General features: G+C 43.1%; 1 protein-coding gene across 2 annotated transcripts in view; it reads left to right on the top strand.

Moving 5' to 3' along the window:
• Positions 1 to 23,269, top strand: part of LRP12 (LDL receptor related protein 12) — a 78,095-nt gene extending 54,826 nt beyond the window's left edge. For both annotated transcript variants that reach the window (XM_084747939.1, XM_084747940.1), the window contains 5 exons: positions 8,624 to 8,759; positions 13,084 to 13,286; positions 14,996 to 16,100; positions 17,518 to 17,650; positions 21,004 to 23,269. In XM_084747939.1, the coding sequence (XP_084604065.1) occupies positions 8,624 to 8,759; positions 13,084 to 13,286; positions 14,996 to 16,100; positions 17,518 to 17,650; positions 21,004 to 21,867 (2,441 nt within the window). In that variant the 3' untranslated portion in view covers positions 21,868 to 23,269. The remainder of the gene's footprint in view (positions 1 to 8,623; positions 8,760 to 13,083; positions 13,287 to 14,995; positions 16,101 to 17,517; positions 17,651 to 21,003) is intronic.
• The last annotated feature ends 2,564 nt before the right edge of the window (positions 23,270 to 25,833 follow it).

A 25,833-nucleotide genomic window follows, 5' to 3' on the forward strand; every position in this document is an offset into this window, starting at 1 on the left:
GGCAGCAGTGACAGACACGAGAAGGCACAGCGGCAGAGAGAAGTAATCTGGAGACCAAGGCCCTGAGGCTGCGCCTCTCCAAGGTACATCCATCACAGCTCTGCGAACAGTGGACCTTCTCCAGGAAGCTCGCCTGCCCACTGCAGCCAGCTCCTCCTGCAGGTCTCCACCACAGACCCATGCTCTGCTAACCAGAAAGTGTGCTTCCAGTTCCAGGTGCAGGCCGCCCTTCTTTCTTTCCTGATCTCAGAGGGACATCCCTCCTTACGTGACATCTCACAGAAGGCCATTCCAATGCAGAGTCCTTACGCATTTGCTCGCTTGCCCTGTGTTCTCAGTGGCTCCGTTTCAATTCTGTTCATATATGTATATGTTTTAGGGAGTGTCTAACGTGGTAGGTTGCCATCTGGCTTTTCAGAAGGTCTTTAGTGTTAAGTTTTCACCTTGTTACTGTTCTAAATGGGCAATGGGTCAGCAGGTATCCGATTAAACGGCATAGTTTGTTTTTCCACATTCAGGGTCTTTGACTTGCGTGGCTGCGGTATTTCCTACGTGTTTAATGATTCACACACTTGCACATGTATGCTCCTGTGTCTGGAAGGCAGAGGTCACCTTGGGTAGGCTATCCTCAGGAGTCACCCACCTTTTTTTTTTTTTTTTTAATATTTCTCTCTTTTTGAAAAGTGTGTGCGCACACACATAATGTATTCTAAGCTTATCCACTCTCTGTCGTGTGCTTCGTTTTTCCTCAGAACCCACTGCTTTCCCCTCACAGCTTCATGCCCTCTTTGTTGTTGTTGTTTGATTTTGTTTAGTTTTTTGATTTCCCATGGAGTCAAGTTAATGTAGCCCATGTGACACGGGCACAGGTCCATGGGCTGGAGCTTAGGCGGCCTGCTGGCAGGTACAGACGTCCGCTTCTCCCAGCAGCCACCAGCAGTTAGGGATGAAGTCTCAGAGCCTCTCCCTAGGGATGCTGAACTGGCTGAAAGGCCAGAGAGGGAATTCCAGGGGCTCCTGTGTCTTTGCCTCCACAGCAATGGGATGCAGTGTGCGCACACCTCCATGCCTGGTATTTGCACATGGCTGCTACAGATCGGCTTGGTTCTTGTGCTCAAGAAAAGCACTCTGACAACTGAACTGTTCGCCGGTCATGGCTTCCCCCCACCCCAAAACATCTCTTTTATTGGAATCAACCCCTTCTTAACAGCGTTTTCCTACATGTTTTCTTTTTAACTGATCTCATGGCCTCAGCAGTTTTTCTTCCCACATGTGGAGTTAAGTACATGGCGTTATTGAGCAGGGGGAGAACTTTACAAAAGCCTCCTGGATTACATAAGTATAAAAACGGGAAGGTTACAGCTGATTAAGAACAAAGGAGTTCTTTCTGTAACATGCACTAGGCATAGGTATAAGAAAAGCACATTCTGAACCAGCTTGAAGAAGCCAAGAGAAAGAAAGTCACAGGTTGGAAGGAGTGTGCCTCAAATTACCTTGCAATGATTATTTTGAAGTGCTGTATGCCGTATGCTTATTTGCCTTTCCTTAAGAATAACAAATTGTAAGTTATTTTAAACACGTAAGTGACATCATGTATTCTGGTATTTATGACTTACGTCTCATGGTGACTTGTGTTCCTTAGATTCAGCTAGCAGTTGTGCATTCCTTCCACAGCTCTTATTTCCATGGAAATATCACTTCTTTTTTTTTCCCTTCCCTTCGTGCCCATCATATTTGTCATGTGAAATTCGGTAGTCAGTGAGTATCATTTTTACTAACTTGTAATTGAGTTTTGTGGTTTATAAAACCCAGAACTGCAGACATTTCATGGCCCTCTTCATCTCAGCTACCTGTTGCCATGAAATGTCAGCCCTTGTCAGTTCTGAAAAGGAAACTGTTTTTTTTTTCATCCTTTAAGCAGGAAACTGTACACTTTCTTTTACAAGTACTTGAGGCCAAATCGTAAATTTCATCTCGCTTAGCTTCTTTTTCAAAGCTTCAAAAACCATGAAGTCTGAACTTGAAGGATTTATTTGACGTGATTTTGACATGATCTCTTCTCTCCCGTCCTCCTCTTAATAGAGGTCATCTGACTGCAGTAAAACGTGGCTGGTAGAGAAAATAGGCCTGATGTGGTAATCTGCTTTTATAACCGCAGTTCTATGCCTTTACTGTAAGATTATTGAAATATCAATAGAAACTTAAAAGTCTTGTATTTTTATCAGTTTTGATTGATTTTAAGGCATACTAATGATATCTTTATTTTAAGCTAGGAATCTAAAATTAAATGCTTACTAAGAAAAACATCAAAGAGCCACTCAACCTATTTGTTCTTCAGTAAAATTTCTCCTGAGAAACAGGGTACATGTTAAATAGAAACCATATTTAGTTAGGTCCTCTCTGTACCTTCGCCACTTCAGGGTTGTACCTAAGTCACTGTTTTCTGTAAGCGACTGCAGACGCCCTGTATTTTAGATCCCCTATAAATGACAAGTAGGCTTTGAGGGGCTTTTAGCCTGATGCCTGTGTGAGCCTGCAAAGACGATGCTGCCTACATTGGAAGCTGCCATTTTACTCTTCTTGTTTTTTCTTTTTTTTAAATTGAGTTTGGGTTGGTTTTCTGAGCTGGGTCTTGCTATGTAGCCCTAGTAGGCTTCAGTGTCCCGGTCTTCCTGCCTTCCTCTCCCAAGTGCAGATGCTGCCAACCCAAGCAACATGCTGTCCTTTTAATGAACAATTACAAGTCATTTGATATGTGGGTACAGTTCTCTTCCGAGAGTTAATGGAGAATGTGTAAACACTGTAGGTGTGTGTCACCATTCCTGCATGCATTCTTGTTTGTGTCTATGTCAATTAAGTCGATTTGGTCGGGGTGTGGTTTTGGAGGGGGAAGGGGTGATGTTTATGTTCAAAGAACAAGCAATTAATGTTCCTAGTCAAGAGATCTAGGGCCAGGCATGGTGGCGCATGCCTTTAATTCCAGCACTTGGGAGGCAGAGGCAGAGGCAGACAGATCACTGTGAGTTTGAGGCCAGCCTGGTTTACAAAATGAGTCCAGGACAGCCAAGGCTATACAGAGAAAACTCTGCCTCAAAAAACAAAAACAAAATCTACCAAGCAAAATGAACAACAGACTACATATGCTGTCTTTTCTATGCCATGTGCGTGCATGCACATGTGTTTGCTTGGAAACCTCATGCTTTATAAATCACACACACATGCTGAAATAGCAAGGCTTTTGAGGAAAGTGGTGCTGGTACTGATCTCTTACAACAACTTATTTTCGTAAGTGGAGGAAGAACAAATGAAATACCATTCAGAGTACCAATGTGGTCAGACACCCACATGGACTTTTATGCCTAGAATTGGTTTGTGTTGTGCAGCCACATAGGTCTGGGCTCGTGCATGTTTCTTCCAGATGTTTGTTTCAAACAGAGACCAATATAATCAAAACAACAACAAAGTAAAGATTCAGACCAGTCCTTCTCTGGGAAGGCGCACACCTGTGTGGCAGCTTCACAGCCAGAGGAAAGCCGGCAGCTCTCCAGCCTGTAAAGTGGCCACTCCTTGTAGTGGAGAAGGTGCTTTGAGGGATTTTTTTTTCCTTAACTAAAAACTCCTTCTTCAGATCATTAGCATGCTGGGAAACTTTTTCATACAATTTTACATTATACTAACACAATTCCTCCCTTTGCCAATTACATATAAATGAACTTCTGTTGAATTAACTAGACCATAGCTAAAATAATTATGTATAAGCAATAGAGGAGGCATGGCTTGGATGAATGTAGGTCAAAGAAGGTCAAGATTGAAATTGGAAGTTCTGTCAAAGCCTAGAAAGATGACATTTAAAGGCTGAACATACAAGCTTTTTGTTTTAAGACAAAAAACTTATAAATGTGGGAGCTGGAAAAAATGGCTCAGTAGCTAGGAGCATTGGCTGCTCTTCCAGAGGACCTGGGTTCAATTCCCAGCACCCACATGGCAGCTCACAACTGTCTGTAACTCCTGTTCCAGGGGATCTGACACTGTCACACAGACATACAGGAAGGCAAAACACCAATGCACGTGAAATTTTAAAAATATGTTTTTTTTAATTAAATTTAATTTAATTTTTATTTTAAAATGTCTTTTAAAAGGTGTAAATATATAAGTTGTGAGTGTGTGTCCTACCCATCCTCACCTGGGCTTTCATCCAGCACCTGACTCTCTGTCATCCTTTTCTTCCTGGATCATGTGGAACTTTCCTCTGTCTTCCTCCCTGAAGCCATCACGCCTATACTGATCACTAGTCTAATTTGGCACACGTGATAGTATTTACTAACCATAGTTTAGTCATCAAAGCCGAGTAATTCCTTTATTGAAGTAATTGTATTTACACCTTCAGCGCCTTTGCTTAGTACTCGTGGTTTGAATACCCACTTAGAAGAAAAAAAAATACTGCATTAAGCACAATAAGCCACTTCAGATTACAGCTGAGGTCCAGCAGCAGAGCTGAAGAGTTAGGACAAGATGGGGGGGCCATGCAGAACTACTAATATAATGCGAGATCTAAGGTTGAAAGACACCAGTTCAAAGGCCACGCTTTGACAGCAGGTAGTGAAAGCAAACTTGGTTTCCAACTGGAACCTCCAGTCCTGCTCATTACTAAATCTCGTTTTGTGAATTTCTGAGCAACCTGTGATATTCTTGAACTACATTTCCTTCTTACTCACCTGCCTTTTCTCTTGACAATGACGCTGGCGCCAGTGTAGATGTAGACTATGGAATAGAAAGAGGGATTTCGGAAACACATAGTCTGACCACGTTGAATTTGAAGTTGCAATGTCCGGTGAGCATTTGACCGTGCAGACTCCCTGGCTAGAGAGTTTAAGGCACGTGACCTATAGAGGCTCCAGGACACACCATGGACACTGCCTGATCAGAGTGCCTGGGGAAGAGCACCAAGCCAAGAGCACCTACAGGGCAGTCAGAGGAGAGCCAGGTGTGCTGCCAGCCCAGTCAAGGTAGTAGACCTTAACAAGAAACACAGAGGCTAAAGCCAGGCTCTTGGGCACTGGGGGCCCCTCTAGATTTGGCAGTGAATGGTGTGTGTGTGTGTGTGTTCAGTTTCTGTGGCTGAGGTTAGAATTGAAAGTCTGATTTCAGTGGGCCAAAGGAACACAAACCAAGAAAAGGCACAAATGTCTTGGCTCCCTTGGTGAGCCTTTGGAAATGCACCACAGATGGAAGTGGCCAGGGGCAAGAGGGCCGATGTGGGTGTTGGAGGCACTCATGGTCACTCCTTGTTTAACGTGAGGAAATGTAAACCGAGTCAGTTCAAGTAGTTTATAGTGTAGTCATGGCAGTAAAGCCAGTCCTGGCAGATGGAAGAGAGAGCCTCTGGACACACCCCCCCCCATTCCAGTTTTCCAGTGTAGTGCAGGCGAGCCCTTACCCAGAGCACAGGAAGAAGACTTTAACAGTCTGATGTAGCTAATTCTTTCTTAGGCCTAGGAGATTATGTCGTGATCATGCTAGAGTTTATCTATAAACCCAGTACATTGTACTTGGGTGTGTTGACCGTAGACATGGTCCACCATAAGGAATGGTAACTTTGAAGAGCTTATTATCCCCAATTTAAAGTTTACTCAAGGCATGTGTATTCACGTGGAATCATGCTAACACACAGTTTTAACAAGTTCATATATCAGTTGAAGATTCTTTTAAAGCCACTGGAACAAAATGCCAATGTCTGCCATGTTATGAACAAAGTCGGACTATCTAAGTGAACCCAGGGGAAGTCTTTGGTGCTAGTTCAGTTTTGTGGGGTTTTTTTGTTTGTTTGTTTGTTTGTTTTGGTTTTTTGGTTTTTTGGTTTGTTTTTGTTTTTCGAGACAGAGTTTCTCTGTGTAGCCTTGGCTAGGCTGAACTCACTTTGTAGACCAAGCTGGCCTCGAACTCACAGTGATCCACCCACCTCTGCATCCCAAGTGCTGGGATTAAAGGCTTGCGCCCCCACCGCCCAGCTAGTTTTCTGTTTTCTAAGGGGAAATAACGATGGGATTGTAAGTGTAGTAGGTCTTAAAATAACCCTGTGTGTGGCAGCGTGTCTCAGCCTTGTGCAGTTGTGCACTAATGTTGATATATGCTCATGTGTACTCACTCATGTTTGCTCGTGTGTGTATCTGCGCATTCACATGCGTCCTGTGCATCACACAAGTTTTATTCTTTGGTATGTGAGCACCACCTACTGGTTTCTCATATACTTGGATTTTTTTTTCCTTAAAACCTAAATTTTTAAAAACACTGATAATATAATAGTATCTTTCCAGTTTTCCCCTGGTCTGGTGTTTGTTTAAAAGCTGGAGGTTTTCTGCTGTGTCACAGTCCACTCCATCCAGAGTTCTGGCTGCTGTGGTAAAGAACTAGGTCTTTCAACTCTCTTCTCCTGAGACTGCTGTCGGCGAGGGGAAGCAAAGCTGTGCTTCATTTCCAGGAACTTCTTATAAATGGAATTACCCTTGGAGAAATGAGTCTTTTCTGACCCATCCATCATTAAAATCAATCTTTTTTCTTCTTGTAAAGGAGGGGGTTTACTCTTTGGTGTAGTCAGAGATGACCTCAGACCTCTGATGTCCCTGCCTCTGCCTCCCAAGCGCTGGGACTGGAGTGTCCACCATGCCAGATCAAGACTGAAGCTTAAGGACAGAAATACAGAAATAATCAATCAGTGAATGAGTAGCAGCAGCCTTGCCTGTGACTGACTGGGCAGTGAGACGGAGGCGGAGCCCTTGGTGTGTGTGTCCCTGAGTGCGGGGCCGTGAATCTCCATCTTCGGACAGTGTTTTGCATCTGGCCCCTTTGCCTGTGTGTTCTAATTCCCTCTTACGCTTGAATTTGTGCTCTGAGTAGGGTGTACTGTAAGACATCATTTTCTACAGACAATGAGGTGCTCTGTAGACTCAAGAACTGACTGTAAGCAGTTTGGCTTGCTTTATTTTGAACACCATTAGTAACATTTCTTAACCTGTGCAGTATTTGCTGCCATCCCAGGTCTAAATTGAGTGGCTTCAACCTCTGTTTAAATGGAAGGGTTTTTCCCGTTCTAACTGCAGTGAGGGAATTTGGCTGTCTACAAGTCTGGTCACCTGATTTTTTTTTTTTAACTATGTCAGAGTTCAGGCCATGTGTGGTACCAAGTGCATTGCTTACACACTGACTCATTTTCTCCTTTAGCAATGCTTTTGTAAGTACAGATGCTAATTAGTTAATTAATTGGGACATTGTGCTCATCAGTTTTTTTTACTTTGATGCATATTTTTTATCATTTTTTGAGACTTGTCCCAAGATTTCTAATAATTCTTTCTGTATCCTTGGCAAGTATTCTCCCCACCACTAATTTGCAGCTTCTTCTGAACAGATGTTGCTTTAAAAGTCATCAAATATAATTCATTAAAATTGTGTGAAATGATAGCTTACAAGCTTTTATGTTCTACTAAACCCTTTTGCTTTCTTTCTTTCTTTTTTTTTTTTCCATTTTTCTTTGCTTCCTTGCATGCTTCCTTTCTTTCTCTTTTGCCTTCCTGTCTAGCCAAGCATTCTTATCTGTATTGGGGAAGATTACATTGTCAGATTATCAGCAGGATCCTAGATACGTAAAAGCATATGTAAGCATGAATGTTTTCTTTTGTGGCACTCACATTTAATCACATTGTGATATTTTAATTATTGCTTCAGAAGTTTAGTTATCAATACTACAAGAATCTTTCAAGGCCCTTGTCCTAGGCATTTTTCTGTGATAAAACGCCATGGCCCAGGCCACTTAGAAGACAGAAGGTTTGAGGGGTGCTTACAGCTCCAGGAGGATGAGACTCTATGGCCAGGAAACAGTTGCGTGGTGCCTGGGGCAGCAAACTGGAGCTGCGGGCTCACCTCTCCATAAACAGGAAGCCAAGAGTGGACTGGGAATGGCACATGGCTTCTGAAACCTCGAAGCCCCACTCTCAGTGATAGACCTCTTACGGCAAGGCCACGCCCCCTAAACCTTCCCAGATAATGCCACAAACTCAGAAGCAGGTATTGCAACATGTGAGCCTATGGCGCGCTGTCATTCGGCCCTCAGCCCCGGGGTTATGTGAGATGACTACAGGAGTACACGCAGGAGAGCTTTGAGCGTGTTAATGTCTTACCGGCTTTACCCTGTCACCTCCTTTGTATCAAAAACCACAGTTCGTATCTCATAGTTATTTAAAGCTCACTGAAAAGAACTTGCTGATCCTAAAGAGCTAAGTGCATTTCTTGAATATTGAACAAATATTGAACTTAGGGAGCTCACAATGATATAAATTTAAGATAAATTTGAGAAAAGATGGAGAGGGCAATTGACTGCTCTCTATACATAAACCTAAGAGCTCGGGCACCTTTGTGACCTAACAGGAAAAGTCCCTTGCCTGCCAGGACACGGTTCTTTTTCTAGAAGGGAAGAAAAAAAATGCCACATGCACTAGAGAGGCGTTCTGAGTTCGCTGAGCCACATCTTACTGCTTATGATTTCATGTCTGCAGTGTTTTGGTTTTTAAAGAAATGTTGTTTTTGACTTAAGAGGTAGTGACTAGCTAAGGTTGCTGTGGCTGTCTTCCAGCTTGTGGAGAGTCCCCAGAGCAGATCCGAGCACCGAGTGGAATCATCACAAGTCCAGGCTGGCCTTCGGACTACCCTGCCCGCAGCAACTGCAGCTGGCTCATACGGGCGAGCCCAGGGGAGATCATTACTATAAGGTAACTCTTGAGACCTTTCCTACTGTTAATCTTTTCTTTAGAAATATAAATGTAATTTCTATAGGCACAACAGTATAAAATACTTTGTAGAACAAAATAAGTTGACTATCAGTGTTACCTAAAAAGTAAGTAATGACCTAATCTGTGTGTTTGCAGCATTTTCTTCACTGATAGAACGTTGTACCGAGCTGCAAGGCCTCTTGCCTCAGCCTCCAGAGTGCTGGCCATCAGGAGTGCATCACTACACGCAGATGCTGCGGCTGCTTTTTAACAAAAGTGCAATTTACTAACTAGCTTATTAGGATCAACAGTAATCTTTAGCAGTGTGTAGGCAAACAAAACTCACTAATCCACTCAGAGATGTATGCCATAACCTTAGCTTTATTAGTTAACTCCTCTGCTTTAAAGAAGTTAAAATATGACTGTAGGTGTCTGCTTATAAAAATTTAAATATGCTCTTACACATATCTTGAAACTTCTTGTCTTTCTTTGGTGTGTGATTGCATGTGCTATAGGGGTGTTCGCCTAGGTTTGCACATGTGGAAGCCAGAGGCTAATGTTGGTGTGTCTTCCTCAATTACTTTGAACCTTTTCTTGTGAGAAGAGTCTCTTCTCTGAACCTGGAGCTGTCTTTTCGCTAGACTGTTGGCCAGCGAGCTTTGGGCATGAGTCTGTACCCGTGACCACTGTAAGTAAGCCCCAGGCTTACAAACATGTGACACCGTGTACCACATGGGCATCCAAACGCAAGTCCTCATGTGTGCACAGCAAGCACTTTGCTCACAGAGCCTTCTCCTCTGCCTCCTTTTTATAACTTAGAAGCAATTAACATTGTTTAAGAATGAAGTGAGGGCTGCAGAGACTGTTCAGTCAGAAAAGTGTGTGTGTCGCAGGCATGAAGAACAAACAGCAGCTGAAGTTGTAGACATGCACCCCAGGAACATGAGCGTACACAGATGTGCGCACGCACGCGCGCGCGCGCACACACGCACACACACACACACACCTAGAAAGTGATTGGGAAACTATTACTTGTATAGTAAACACTAATTTAAAATGAAGACGACTGTAAAGTGAGGGCTACAGGTGCAGTTCAGGGAGAGGGGTTTATAAGCTAACGTTGTGGGCTTGATCCTAGCAGACAAACAAGTATGAAAGGCACATTTTTATGAGTTTGAGTGTTTTGCCTACATCTATGTCTGTGTCCCGTGTGTGTGCCTGGTGCCCTGGGAGGTCAGGAAAAGTCACTGATTCTTTGGAACTGCAGTCCCAGATGCTAGTGAGGTGCCACGCGGGTGGTAAGAACTGAACCCAGGTCCTCTACAGGAGCGATAAGTGCCCTTAACTCCTGAACCACCCATACAGCCCCCAGTGTCTATGAAAATTGGCATTTCTGTGCAAAATCGCCACCAGCTTCATATTCTAATATAGGTATTATATAAAAAGGTTGATTAACTTTTAAAATATTTAACTATTCATAGAGAAAAATGGTGAGAATAAGATTAGAAAGTGGTTATTTACTAAGCGGCTGGTGCTTTCTTACAGTCATTATGCCAAGATTGTTAGGGGAAATAGCTTTGCTAAAAGGAGCAAACTGATGTATCTAAGAAGAACTGAGGTGGACGGGCGGCAGCACAGACCCCTTAGGGGTGGAGCTTAGGATAGCAGGGCTGAGCTCTAAGTGAGAGGCGCAAGTCCTGTCCTTTACATTTCAAAGTAAAGTATGTAAACTCAGTCTATATTTTGTGCATTCTCTCCTGTGGAAGCTATAAACCACCAGCCATGAGGTACCTTTTCCCTTTAGTCTCCTCCTTGCCAGAACAACACGTATGTCCTACTGAGGTCTGCAGAAACACCACCAGAGCTGGAATCTGCCTGTTTTACCTGGTCTCAGTAATTTGTAATATGACCAATCATGAATATGCCAACAAAATAATATTTTTACTAGATTTAAGAGGATTTGTATCTGTGAACCTAAAAGTTAAATCTGTAGCTCAGTGGTTAAGAGAGCGCTTGCTGATCTTGTAGAAGGCAGCACCCACCAACGTGGAGACTCACAGCTGTCTGTAAGGCCAGGTCTAAGGGTTCTGACACCCTCCTGGCCTCAAGGGCATTGCACTCATGTGGTGTACTTAAATACATTCAAACAACACACACACACACACACACACACACACACACATTAAAATTTTTTTTTAAACTTTTTTAAAATTGTAGTTTTCCAGCCCACTTGAGTAAAACTTGAAGATCGTGCCAGCCAGAATGGTATGGAATGCAGCCATGAGAATTTCATTGTGTGTTGCATCTTGGAGACTTCACAAAGCAAAATACACTAAAAATAAAGGGTGCCGTTAAAATGCAGAACAAAATTGGAAGTAAACACCGTAGCTACAGAGGTGGTTCCAGATTTGGGCAGGAGTTAATGAATTTAGGTTTTCACAGATAAAAGGTGACTTTAGTAATAAAGTTTTTATTATGATAATAGCTATTTTTTTAGACCAAATAACAGGTGGACACCAGAATAGGCGTTTCATGCGAGACTATTGAAATACAACCCTGTTATTCAAAGACATGGTCACATGTAACCCATTCAGATGTGCAAATGAACTCATGATAGCAAAGTCTAAATTTATTTACTTTTTAATAAGTAAAATAAAAGTATACTGCTTCCAGGTAGATGTTTTAAAATATCTAACTATGTAAGGATAAAGTGAGCATTCAACTTTAAATTTAAGATAAAATTCAAATTCTTATTAATAACATGAAATATATAGGGATATGGAGGTGTGCTGGGTTTTGTTTGTTTACTATATTAAAGGCCTGAGCTGAATATGAAGCCAAGGATCCTGAATTCATATCTTTCTGCCTCAGCTTTGAAGCAGTCTGAACTGAGGTGGGGTAGAAGACCTAGGAGTACATGAGTGAGAGCCGCCTGCATAGACGTCAGAGCTGGAGGCTTAAACCTCTTCTCCCTCAGCCAGGACACATAGACTGCGGAGTCACAGACAAGGACTAGGAATGCCTCCCAGCAAATAGGAAGACTTTGCAACCTGCTGACTCCACAGCAGATTTGCAGTGTGTGAACCCCCATGTAACACTAGTTACAAATAAAAACCTGCGTAGGGAATGCAGAGGAGAGAAGGAGGTCCACACGAAGAGCCTTCCACAAAGTGAGGCTGCAACCCAGGCTCTAGACGACACGAAAACAAACGCTGCGAGAGAGCCAGTAAACCAACCTGCAGTGCAAGTTTGCACAGGCGTTGTAATATTTATGAATTCAGGGGCTTCTTTCTTAACCTTTGTGTCCTCTCAGCACTTGACAGTCTGGTAAAACTTACAAAGTAATTCCCAGAATGTTTCTTAATTTATGAAACAAAAAGCCTTACGAAGTATAATAGCATTAAAATATATCTACTAGATATATTTGAATGTTTATAATGTAGTAACATATGCTTATTGGCATGTTGACTAAAACAAATCACAGTTTGAATAACTTTTCAATGTAAATAGTCATTTTAGGCTATTAAAAACTAAATGTAATATGAAAATCTGACTCCTTGTGTGTACGAGGCAGAAATGTGTGCGCAGGGGTCTCTGAAAGTGTTGCACATTATACTGGAAGGCCAGAGACAAATATCGGCCTGAGCTGGAGCTATGCAGAGTATTTAAAGAGAAAATAGCTTGACATAATCCTTGTAGCTCACTTCCTTATCACTTGATTTAAAGCAGAGGCAGAGAGATAAAGTCAGATCTTCATTTGTTAGTGAGCCATGTTCGGATGTTGGAAGCAAAATTGGATTTCTCATTTCTGCTAAGCGATGGCTGCTTTCATGTTCCCATTTGACTTTTTTGTCATTTACTAGTGCTCATATTTTAGGAATTGCATGATAATGCTTAGCTCTAAAGCGACTTATATGAAAGAGTGTTCTCAAACTCAGGGACTTGTCACACAAATGTTACTCTTGTGTGCCCCCTCTCCCCTCCCCCATCTCTGCTGTCCAGAAAATGCTGGCCGGCGTTGCTTTAAGGGAGTGGGTGGCACAGTGCTCTCTCTGGCACACTCGTTCATGCTGGCCTGTCTGGCCCAAGCATGAAGAAGTGTAGGAGGATCTGGATCGGAAGTGGATTTTCCTAAATGTGTAAACAAAAGAACGTGTGCTGTCACCTGGGGCTCAGCATGGGCTTGGAATGTGATGGCTGATGACGTGGCTGTGTGCTGGGGCAGGAGCCTCGGGGACTGGGACGTCTCTTCAGTTACATAACATTTTTATGACTGTTCTTGTCAAAAATATTTACAGTCTCTCCCGACTTTCTCTTGTTATAGTTTTCAGGATTTTGATATCCAGGGGTCCAGAAGATGCACTTTGGACTGGCTGACGATAGAAACGTACAAGCATATCGAAAGCTACAGAGCGTGTGGGTCCACAATCCCACCTCCATATATCTCTTCCCAAGATCACGTTTGGATCAGGTTCCATTCGGATGACAGTGTGTCCAGGAAAGGCTTCAGACTGGCATATTTTTCAGGTATGTCTTTAAAAAGAAATAACACTGCACCACATTCTGTGGTAGTAAGTGTTCAATCACTCTGCAGTTAATTCTCTGAACAGCGTCCGTTTAATCATGAGTGGGCCCTCAAGGCAGCTGAGATTGAAGATTAGAAGTCAGGTTTCTTCACATTGAGTGTCCAGGTCAATGTTTCATATAACCATAATAAAATGATTAATTCCATAAACTAAGGTCTGTTTTTTAAAACATCTTAAATATATTTATCTTGAAAGTAGGCTTTTTCTCCAAGCTTTTGCCCAAATCTCAAGCATTTCATCAGAGCAATTTTTTGGTGTGTGAATTACTGTTTTCTTTTCTTTTTTTTTTTTTATTAATTCATTCATTTTACATCTCAATAGTTATCCCATCCCTTGTATCCTCCCATTCCTCCCTCCCTCCCGCTTCCCCCACTCCCCTCCCCTATGACTGTGACTGAGGGGGCCTCCTCCCCTGTGTGTGCTCACAGGGTACCAAGTCTCTTCTGTTTTCATTGCCCCCTTAGACAAAGGCTGTACCCCATCCCACTAACAGAGATTATACTCTCAGACTCCTGAACTTTTCTCAAACTTTTTCCAAGCATGACCAAGTCACTCACATGTGGAAAATTCAGAGCTCTGTACCGTGCCCTCAGCCTTGAAGTGTTTGTGCCAACTGCTTCTCCATAAGTAGCTGTTAGGGGAGAGACAACAACGCCCAGTGTGGGGCTGGAGGAATCTGCCAGGCTCTGGCTCATTCTTCTCTCTTGCTCTTGTTGAATATTTAACATGGCATACTGAAGTAATTAGAACTCCCTAAGCATTTGTTTTCTATCTTTTATGAACAATTCCTCGAACTACCCATACTTTCAGAAGTAATTGCACCGGGTAATAGATACTGGTGATCATCATAAAGTCATTTCGTGAACTATTTGCAATTGTATTAAAAGCAAAAACTGTAAAATAGGAAGTATTTCATCATGATTACATGAAATATGGGAAATTTTGTTTTTGTTTTAGGTTTTGGGTTTTGTTTTGTTTTTTTCAGGGGCGGGGTGGTTTTTGTCTTTTTGAGACAGGGTTTCCTTGTATAGCCCTGGCTGTCCTGGACTCACTTTGTAGACCAGGCTGGCCTCGAACTCACAGTGATCCGCCTGCCTCTGCCTCCCAAGTACTGAGATTAAAGGCGTACACCGCCATACCTGGCTAGCACGAGCAATTTGAAGTTAAGATGACCGTCTATCAAAAGCAGTCTACCCTGTAAAACGCACCACACTGTACACATTCTCTCTAGAGGAGAATGTGAAAAATGCTTGAAAAGTGCTTGCTTGGATGATTTTCTTCTTTAAACATGCCTCGTGTTTTAATCATGTGTACAAAGTGTTAAATTCTTAGGCGGTGGTCCTTTGGCTCCTGTGTCATTTCACTTAATATTCTTCAGTGAAGTAGCTTTCTACAAAATAGAGCTGGTCCCTTCTGTCTTAGGCAGAAGTGCACGCAGCTTAGCGGTAAAGGAGCGGGTTCTTAGTGGAATTGCTGACTGTAATGCCAGAGCTAAGTTCTCACAGGGATTTTACGGACTTGTTAAAAGCCTTATCACTTGAGCTCAGTCATCACCATTATAAAAATATGTGTTCCCTGCCTTTTGAAGTGTGGGTGTGTTTCATTTCTGTGGTTCCTTCCTCTCCATCTTTCCCTCCTCCCTCCTCCCAGGGAGATCCGAGGAGCCGACCTGTGCCTGTGATCAGTTCCGTTGTGGGAATGGAAAGTGTATTCCGGAAGCCTGGAAGTGTAACAGCATGGACGAGTGCGGAGACAGCTCTGACGAGGAGGGCTGTACCAAAGACGCCAGCCCCGCAACCGCTGCTGCTTTCCAGCCCTGCGCCTACAACCAGTTCCAGTGTCTGTCCCGCTTCACCAAAGTCTACACCTGCCTCCCCGAGTCCTTGAAGTGCGACGGCAACATCGACTGCCTGGACCTCGGAGACGAGGTAGACTGCGACGTGCCGACATGTGGGCAGGGGCTAAAATACTTTTACGGTACTTTCAATTCCCCAAACTACCCAGACTTCTATCCTCCTGGAAGTAATTGCACCTGGCTGATAGACACTGGGGACCATCGGAAAGTCATCTTACGCTTCACTGACTTTAAACTGGATGGCACTGGCTATGGGGATTATGTCAAAATATACGACGGCCTGGAGGAGAACCCGCGCAAGCTTTTGCGTGTGTTGACGGCCTTTGACTCCCACGCCCCCCTTACAGTCGTCTCTTCCTCTGGACAGATCAGAGTGCATTTTTGTGCTGACAAAGTGAACGCTGCGAGAGGCTTTAATGCTACTTACCAAGTAGACGGCTTCTGTTTGCCGTGGGAAATACCCTGCGGAGGTAACTGGGGCTGCTACACAGAGCAGCAGCGCTGTGATGGGTATTGGCACTGCCCAAACGGAAGGGACGAAATCAACTGTACCATGTGCCAAAAGGAAGAATTTCCATGTTCTCGGAACGGTGTCTGTTACCCTCGTTCTGACCGCTGCAACTACCAAAACCACTGCCCAAATGGCTCCGACGAGAAGAATTGCTTCTTTTGCCAGCCAGGGAATTTTCACTGTAAAAACAACCGCTGTGTGTTTGAAAGCTGGGTGTGTGATTCCCAGGACGACTGCGGGGACGGCAGCGATGAGGAGAACTGTCCCGTCATCGTGCCTACCAGAGTCATAACAGCAGCCGTCATAGGGAGCCTCATCTGCGGCCTGCTGCTCGTCATAGCACTGGGGTGCACGTGCAAGCTCTATTCCCTGAGAATGTTTGAACGGAGGTCAGTGTCAAGGCAAGCCGTAGTTTATGACGTCTGCAGTAAACGCGTGGACCCAGGGCTGGGGTCGGGGTGGCTCAGTTGGTAAGCAGCTTGCCGCACAGGCATGAGGAGCTGAACGTGATGCCCACGTGCACAGAGTTAAACATGCTAGTGAACACACGTGTAGCCCAGTGCTAGCAGATTCCCTGAGATTCCCTGGCCAGCTGGCCCAGCCTCATTGGCAGACTCCAGCTCTCAGTAAGTAAGGTGGATGGTTACTGAAGATTGGCTTCACATGCACACACAAAGCCAGAAAAGATTTTAAAAAGTGTGGCCCAAATGTTTGCCATTAGTGTTACTTTTTCTAGGTTACTGTCTTAGGGGAATTTTGCTAGCTCTTATTCTCAGTTACAGTTTTATCTTGTTTTTATAAATAGTCAATAATTCTACCTACCTGAGAGTCCAGTGTCTGCAGCACTTTACAGGTGAGAAGAAAATGAATGAGCCATATTTTGACAAGCAAGCTCACAAGGAGGTGGAACTGGGTGGGTAAGATGAGGATCTGTAGTCTCTAAAATAAAGTGGCTGAGCGCCTGTGGTGGAGGCACGTGGAGGGTTTCCCATGCAGAGGTGCCATTTGAAATATGTGACGTGTAAAGAGTTACTGTATAATTTTTTCTCTGGGAAAATAATGTAGAAGAATGCCCAGCAGTACTCTAAGAATAAGTAATAATTCACTTGCTCTGGAGCCGTGGAAACACGTGGAGGATAGTCCCACACGAGGTGCAACTCCAGTGAACTCTGAATAGCCACTGAATAGCCACAAGGCAGCCAGGAGGAGAAGGAACGACAGGGGGCACAGCTTCCAGTCTGGTGTAAGATAAACTAAGAGACATTAATGGCAGGGGTGTCTCCCAAGAGGCTCTTGTGGGGACAGCTGCCTTCAGTCCTGACAGCTACAAATGATCAATTAACAATGGCCATGCTAGACTACAGATGGTGCACAGATGCATGGGGCCAGAAGAGCCACTGCTGCATCTTTTCTTTGAGTTAATATAAAAGGTGGGGAAACTTCACCATACTGCACCAAAAGCACCCAGTGGGGAGTCGGGTGCCCTGTTCCATCACGTCACCCTTACCTGCATTGGACTTGGTGGAGGAAGTGTCTTCTGAGACCTCTCAGTGAGTGCTCCCAAAGGCTGGGGGCTTGAGCTTGGAAAACCTATCATTTTATCATGTACAGATACTTCCTTTCAGGGAGATTTCCAGGCTGTTGCTAGCATAAGGCTCACTTGGACAGACTCACTTCAGCCCTGCGTTCCCAGAGTGGACATGGTTGGTTTGAGTTTGCTGGTTGAAATATTCAGGTGTCTTCCACGCTGGTGGTGGAGCGTTGCTGCTTGTCTTCTGCTGAGCTTTTCTTCCCATTTCCTCTAAGATCATTCGAGACCCAGTTGTCACGAGTGGAAGCAGAATTGCTCCGAAGAGAGGCTCCTCCCTCATACGGACAGTTGATTGCTCAGGGCTTAATCCCACCAGTGGAAGATTTTCCTGTCTGTTCACCTAATCAGGTATAATGCGAATTCTAATCTCTGTCTCATCATCTTTTTAAAGTTTATATGTAGAAAAGCAGAGACCCTTAACTTTAGAAATTTTCAGTCAAGCAAATAATAAATATATGGAGAATTAAGCTTACAAATTTTATTGCATTTTAACAGAATCTATAAAATGTTAATTTTTATATTTATAAGATTGTCATTCTTAGACATTTTACTTTTTAGAATAAGGGAGTGCACTGAAATTTTAAAACTTTGGCCACTTCTTTGATTGAACTGAATGAACACTTAGGAATTTAAGAGCGAATGTTAACGTTAGTGTGCTGACATGTTACTTACGACAGACTAATCAGCTCTCTGTGGAAGTAACCGAGGGGGAGGTTACTATCTGCCCCGCAGTGAGGGAGCTTCCTGCTGGGTTTCACAGTGTCTGAGAATTTGGTCCACGGTCTCCAGGCTGTAGCTCATGCTGCTCTGCCTTCCAATTTCTCAGGAAGGTTTTTTAAACTGTTCAAGCTATAGAAATGTACTTCGGTTCATTTAAATCATAAGGATGTGTATGCATTTAAATTTTAAATATATTCACACACATTTATAAAAGTGATTCTCAGAACTAAGAAAATTTAATGTTTTTCCAGTGACTTAAGTCTTTAAAAATAGAACAGCATTTTAGTGTTTAGCAAATCCTTGGTGAGAATGTGTAGGTTTTAAACATTTTTCAGATGTAATTTCTAATTCAGAATTTATACTGGTCAAATTTGGGGGTATAAAATAGAAAACACTAAGTCATAGCTTCTTTATGTTGCTGGCCCTACCACAGTCAGTTTCTTTGAAGGTAGGTGACAGACCGTGGTTGACTCAGCCCGTTGGCTGCCATCTCCCTCCTCCCCACTGTGTTCTGTCATGCTAGTAGGAGCACGGACCAGGTGCCTGCACACTTCCCCAGCGCTGTCACTGTGAGAGGATACAGATTAAAATCCACTGAGAGAAGAGGTGCGCAGGGCAAGTTCAGACAGCCCGATGGCAGAGCATGGCTCTGTTTACACCTGTGCAACAATTTTCTCTAGCTGTTACCAACCAAAGACACTCACTCACCTGGGCCCCGTCCAGATTCAGTCTTGATTAATTTATATGGCTAATCGAAGTCTGTAGCCCTACGGAAACTGCCACCTCTTACCATGAGTCAGCAGAGCCCTAAGTAAGTCACAGTGTTGTCGCTGCCTGCCAGTCTCCAAGCAGAGACACCGTTTTCTTCAAGTGTATAGAGATTCTGTCCCAGAAGCCAAGGTCTGAGGCTTCAGATAAGATTGAGTTCTTTATTCCAGATTGCCCTGTTCTCTAGAGCTATAAATTACCTTTGGGAGAGAGTTCTGTTTAAACAACATTTTGAATAAAATGTTCTTAAAGTAGACTTTGTTTAATGAGACCAAATTCTTAAGTTTGAGATTTCTGGTAATGAATTACCAACTGTCCACAGCCTTTAAAGGAAAATGATTTTGTAATCTGCCATCAAATATAAAACAGAAATAGTTTCTGGGCAGTTTTGTTGCTTCACAAGTTAAACCATAGACATTTATCCACTGAATATCCATGACCTTCCCCTTACAGAATCTGTTAAACGGGCAACCTTTGAATTAACAGGCTTGTAACTAATTAAAGACTGTCCTGATGGTGACAGGCCATAGTGACAAAGTTGGGATAAAGTGTGCTGAGGGTCCAACAGCCTTTTCTCACTGCTGTGTGTTAGGACCATGTGTTCACCTGACCGTGACTCCAGCACTGCACTCAGGACTAGGTCTGTGGAGAGTCCATTCTAAACTTGAGCAGCTATTTGTTTTTAATTTTGTAATTAGATACTCCCAAATTGGTAAAAAAAAAAAAAAATCTTAACAAATTTGTACTGAAAGTCCATGTGTGCTGACAGCCAGAGTTCTTCCTGGTGGTATGGATTTTACCACAGCTGGCTAGGAGATGCTCCTGAGTGTAGCCTCTTAGCATTCCTGAACAGTTTTCAGACTATTCAGGCATAACAATATGGCCATGAGAGACACAGGTGGGGAGCATAAGCCAGCGTTGGTCCCTGTTCACTTCCCTTTTGTTTCAGTGAGAGGCTGGGCTTTGGCAGGGAGACACTGCGTTTTAAATGCTCAGTGCCAGGTTCATTCAGGCTATGTTTGCTCCAATTCTACAGCCACTAGGTGGAGCTGAAAGACCGTTTAAATGATGCACATTTGTTAAAAATACATAATAATAAAAATAATAATCGAACACTTTCATCTAGAAAAGAATTTATCTTTTAATTACATTTATTTATTATTGTATTCTGAAGAGGGTGTGTGCTATGGTGCCATCCTCTGGGGCTCAGAGGGCAACTTGTATGAATCTGTTCTCCCTTTCACCCTGTGGGCACCAGATACCAAACTCAAGTCAGGCTTGGATGCAAGCGCCCCCACCTGGTGAGCCCTCTCGCTGGCCCCAAGGTTTTCTTTTACTTGAGCAAGACACTTTCATTATATGCTTATTAATTTGTGAAGCATTCCTTATTTTTTAAGTCTGTAAATTTTTTTGGCTTTTGTTGTTTTTTTGTTTTGTTTTTATTGTTTCAGACAGGGTTTCTCTGTGTAGCCCTGGCTGTCCTGGACTTGCTTTGTAGACCAGCCAGATCCACTTGCCTCTGCCTCCCAAGTGCTAGGATTAAAGGCATGCACCACCATGCCCAGCCTCTGTAAATTTTTTCAATTATCAGTTTTTAAAGACTAAAATGATTTATATTTAATCCTAAAATGAAAAAAAAACTTAATTCTTAAAAATTGAGAAGGACTCCAAATGTATATTTTGGATTTCTATTCTATATCACAAGTGTGTTTGGCGCCTTATTTGCAACAATAAAACTGAGTAGTCAGTCACTCAGTCCTTGAAAACCTGCTCCGGAAATGCAATTCACACACTGACAGGACAATTCAGCCTTGTAAATCAAGTCGAACTGTATTTTTTTAAGAGGATAAAAGACCCTAATCATAAACAAGACCATGTCGCTTTAGTGAAGTATGGTAGAGATTTGTCAATCTCCCCAGTAGATCCCAATATTTGGGATATTTTCCAGGCTTGGTACAGTTTTAGGATGGGGTTATTACTGAGGTTTGGGATAAAATAACTTTATAACTGATACAACTCTCACTGTGAAGTTAAGGTTAAGTTACAGATCAGATTCCCTACAGTGGAGCTATAGAGGTGAGAATTTAGCTCATCCAAGTCCCTAGTAACAGTGAGTCAAAGAATGCTTTTGATCCTCACACCTCTTAAATAATTAAGTAATGCTTAAATAAAGTCCGCCTTTTCTTACTTCTTTGGCTTGCTTCCTTTTACAGGCTTCGGTTTTAGAGAACCTGAGGCTGGCTGTCCGGTCCCAGCTGGGCTTCACTTCCATCAGGCTCCCTATGGCAGGCCGACCCAGCAACATTTGGAATCGCATTTTTAATTTTGCACGGTCACGCCATTCCGGGTCATTGGCTTTGGTCTCGGCAGATGGAGACGAGGTTGTCTCTGGTCAGAGCAGCAGCAGAGAGGCTGAAAGGAGCCATCCTCACAGAAGCCTGTTTTCCGTCGAATCTGACGACACGGACACAGAAAATGAGAGAAGGGACACGGCAGGAGCGTCTGGTGGGGTTGCGGCGCCTCTGCCCCAGAAAGTCCCTCCCGCAACAGCCGTGGAAGCCACGGTGGGAACAGGCAGCAGTTCCTCGGCTCAGAGCTCGCGAGGCGGCCATGCAGATGGAAGGGATGCATCTGGTGTGGAGGCGCCGAGTGTGAGCCCAGCACGTCACCAGCTCTCAAGCGCGTTAAGTCGGATGACTCAGGGCCTGCGCTGGGTACGGTTTACATTAGGGCGATCAAGTTCCACAAATCAGAACCAGAGTCCCTTGAGACAGCTTGATACCGGGGTGAGTGGAAGAGAAGAAGATGATGATGTGGAAATGCTAATTCCGGTTTCGGACGGGGCTTCAGACATTGATGCCAGTGACTGCTCCAGACCTCTTCTCGATCTTGCCTCAGAGCAAGTACAGGGGTTTAGACAGCCATACAGTGCAGCAAACGCTGGCGTCAGAACAAGTAACCGGGATGGCCCCTGTGAGCGCTGTGGCATTGTGCACACCGCCCAGATCCCAGACACTTGCTTAGAAGCAACAATGAAAAACGAAACGAGTGATGACGAGGCTTTGCTGCTGTGTTAGGGCCGAAGCACCAGAGATTGTATACAAGCTGGAGCAATATCCACTCCTTGTTTTGTAACTTTACAATTAAACTAGTTTTAGTTTAACATGAAAAGATGCAGGGTGGCTTCTTACTATAGGTTAGCCTGCACGGTTGAATTAACACCATGTAACTCTATGAGCTAGAGTTTTCCTGTCTTAGCAGCTGAAAACGCATCATGTATTCTTCAGCCATGTTCTTCCGTTTGTTTATACCTGTTTTTATTTTTTAAATTCTGGTACTTGAGTTTAACAGTAGAAATATGGCTGTTCTAATTCATTTGACTGTCATTTTTATCTGTCTTATGTTAAAAGGTTTGTACAAAATAGTACCTTCCTTTAATTGAATCCTTTATGCTCTTTACCACCATGTAATTTATTATACTAGACGCTAAGGTTGTTAATGTACAAAAAAGAGAGCAAACCCTTCCAGTCACCTCTTTGTTTGCATAACATCGTCTGCTGCTGGATTTCATCGTCCGGACCTGTCACAGGGAATGAATCTCCTCTGTTACACACAGTGATGTACAACTTAGGCAGAGTTAGGGAAATTGCTGTCGGGAGACAAAACTCTTTTATAGATTTTCTAATGCTGACTTTAATATTCTACTATGGTACAGACCAAATGGTAAAATCCCAAGACATTTCTGTTTTCGTCTCGGTTTAGGGGCAGAATTAAGCGGATGAAGATACTCTACTATGCATTACATTTCGAACTTTATAAACGATGTACAGAAATGGCACATGCTCAGTCTCTCTGGGTGGCGTCTTTCTCTAGTACGGGGGTTTGCTCGAGTTGGACCCTAGGGATTTGCACTAAGTCCTGTCAAGGTCTCAGATGACATTAGTGCACAGGCACTCTCACTTCAGATGCTGTCATTTGCTACCACAGTGACTATATATTTCCATAGCTTTGGGGGCGGGGCACCGTTTTTATTACAACTTGAAATTGCTTTGCTGGTTTCATATTTATTTGTTGTATTTTAAAACTGCATTATTGTAAGAGTGATGTCCCCCCCCCAGGATACGTTGTTCTTGGGGGGAAGGGGGGGTCCACTGCTATAATCTTGAAGAAAAACAAATTAAAACTTTTTCTGGTTGCCCCCTCTTCAAGTAGAGTGAATTACGAACCCCACTTATTTTTTTTATTGTTAATTCTTGTTTATTTATTCTTTAGCTGTCTGTTTTAGTAGCTTAATGATTGGGTATGAAAATGTGTTTGTGTGTGATTATTGCTATTTATTACATTTTGAATACTTTGCTGAATGTCATTTTAAAGCATGTTTGAGGTCTTGTGTATCTGTCCTGTTATGCCGTCAGGAAGACCTGACTAAAATGTTTTAATATGTATCAGAAATTAAAATAATTTTTTGTATTGCCTTGAGGTACTTTTTAAATCAAAGTTGCTCTTTATTTTGGTGGAGGTTCAGTCCATATAGAGATTCAGGTCATGTGACTACAGCGAAGGCCATGGAAGAAGGCAGTCGCTGTAGCTACGGTGGTGAGTCTCAGCTCACAGGGGAGCGCTCCACCAGAACTCCCCAAGGGCTGGAGCGTCAGTTTTCCTTTAGAAAGCTGTGAAAAGCTGTGTCTTAGTTGATAAATCTTGTCCAACCCACTGATGGAAGCATTCAACGTGGCAAATTAACCTCCTCTTAGGTCCTAATAATGCTGCTAGCAGCCGGAACTTTGAGGTTGTTGTGCTGGTTTCTTTCTGCTTCTGGCTTTGTCTTTGGCTGGCTGGCTTTCTTGTTGTGTGGTTCTGGGCATCAAGCCTTGCCCATGCTGCTGCCACATTTCAGTTTCTTTTTAATTGACTTATAGGACATCCTGGTTCAAGGAGTAACAATTTAATCTCTCTCCGACTCTGACCTCCATCATTTAGTTCTATTTAAAGAGATACACACCAGTACCCGTCTCTTGTAGCTCTCCCCGGAGCGGTACATACAGTCCCTATGTATCTATATATATTACTTCCAATGGTCATAGTGCTGACTGCCCCGTGAGGACATCCTGTGCCCTTCCTCAAGAACAAATGCGTCATTCCAGTTGGAATTCATCAAGCTGGATATTTGTTGAGCTATACTAAATTTAGGGCTTCAAAACCGACCCCACCACCACACAGCAACTGCCTACTTTTCCCATAGCTACTAATCCTCCCTCAACTGACCTGAAATGCAACTTTTATGAAAGCATTTCCACGCTCTGGGACATTCTAGACTTCTCTCCAGTTGGTCTACCTGCCTTTCTGTACCAGTGCCAACTAATTATTCTGATAACTGATACTTTAAAACAGTTCAGGTATTTCTCCTCCCTCTCTTCCTCTCCCTCTTTCCCCTTCTTCCTCTTCCTCCATCTAAGATTACCTTTTGTGGCAGAAGCATCAGCCAGTGGTTGACTGGGCTCCCTGGTTCCTTCTACAGTCACTAACCATCTTTTCTCTTTATTTTGTGCGTCACTTTCACAGGATTCTCATTTCTTTCTTTAAAAGCAAATGGGGGTTTTGTTTTGTTGTTTTTTGAGGCAAGGTTTCTCTGTGTAGCCTTGGCTGTCCTAGACTCGCTTTGTAGACCAGGTTGGCCTCGAACTCACAGTGATCCTCCTGCCTCTGCCTCCTGAGTGCTGGAATTAAGGTTTTAAAGTTTGAGAATTTCCTATGTATACTTCAATTGTCTTTGCTTATTTTCACTTGTTTCTTTTTTACTTTTTTTTTCCCTAGACAATTTTAATTTGAATGAACTTAAATTCAACATCATTGTGTTACATTGTCTATCTAAAATAGTGCCTTCTCAGAAAGATGGCAGCCATTTATTTAAGCCCCCTTTAGGTCTTTCTGATGTATTTTGTGTTTTACTTTCCAGTCTTAACAAATTGTATCACTTTGTTACCATTATCACTGGCATGCTTTCCATCTTTAACCTATTCATACACATACTGGGGCAGTCTTCCACCAGCCACCAATCTGCATTTGCTCACAGTTCACATTAGTGGTTCAGGTGTGTGTGTGTGTGTGTGTGTGTGCGCACACGCACGCACATTGATAAGCAATTTTTGTCCCAGTTTACACAGCTCTGTGCTTTAACTGAATGGTCTAATGCCTCTGAAACAACACTAGATGAGAGGGCTTCTCCTGAGAACTTGATCCTATTAAAGTGTCCACCGAGCCTGTCCTTAAGCCATTTTTAAAGAACGAGTGCTGGACTTTATCACGTGCCCTTCCAACATCCATGGGGGAAGTGCATCCGATTCCTCTCCTTTAATCCCAATGTAAATATTTTAGCGCGCTCTGTAACTTTTAAACCATTTTTGCGTTCCTGAATAAATTATTTCATCGAGGTTGCTGCACATCCCTGTAATCAGAGCTACTCAGGACTCTGGAATCACTGGGGCTCCCAAGTTTGAGTCATAAAATCCTGCAACATAAAATCCTGCCTTCTTAAGAAAAGAGGGAGGGAGGCTAAACATGAGAAAGCTGACCTATTTTGTTTTGTATGCTATGTTTTGTTTGTCTGTTCTCTGACATGGTTTGGTTTTTAATTAGTTATTCCCACCTCAATATGTTTGCTACTTTTCCCTAATTCCCTTTTATTATTTTATTTGTTTACTTTATATTTTAATTTTAAAAATATATTTCAATTAAAATATTCCACCTCCTTTCTCTTTCCTCCCTTCTGCCCCTCCCATGGCCCTCAACTCTAAAGTTGAAGCCTCCTTTCTTTGGTTAATATTGTACATACATATGTGCAAGTATGTAAGGTCAAGCCTGGACTTAGCGCCAAGCTCCTCTCAGACTTAGTCACCGCTGGAGATACACAAGAGGCGCTGGCTACTGTTGAGGTTGCTGCCCCTTTTGGTTTTATTTATGGCAAACGCTGTACCCAGTCTTCTTACTGAGCCCTTAATCCCTCTCCTCGGTTCCTCTTTAGCCTGAAAGTGCTTCTCAAGATT

The sequence above is a fragment of the Acomys minous genome, assembly GCF_964271855.1.
Source record: "Acomys minous genome assembly, chromosome: 12".
Taxonomy (NCBI): domain Eukaryota; kingdom Metazoa; phylum Chordata; class Mammalia; order Rodentia; family Muridae; genus Acomys; species Acomys minous.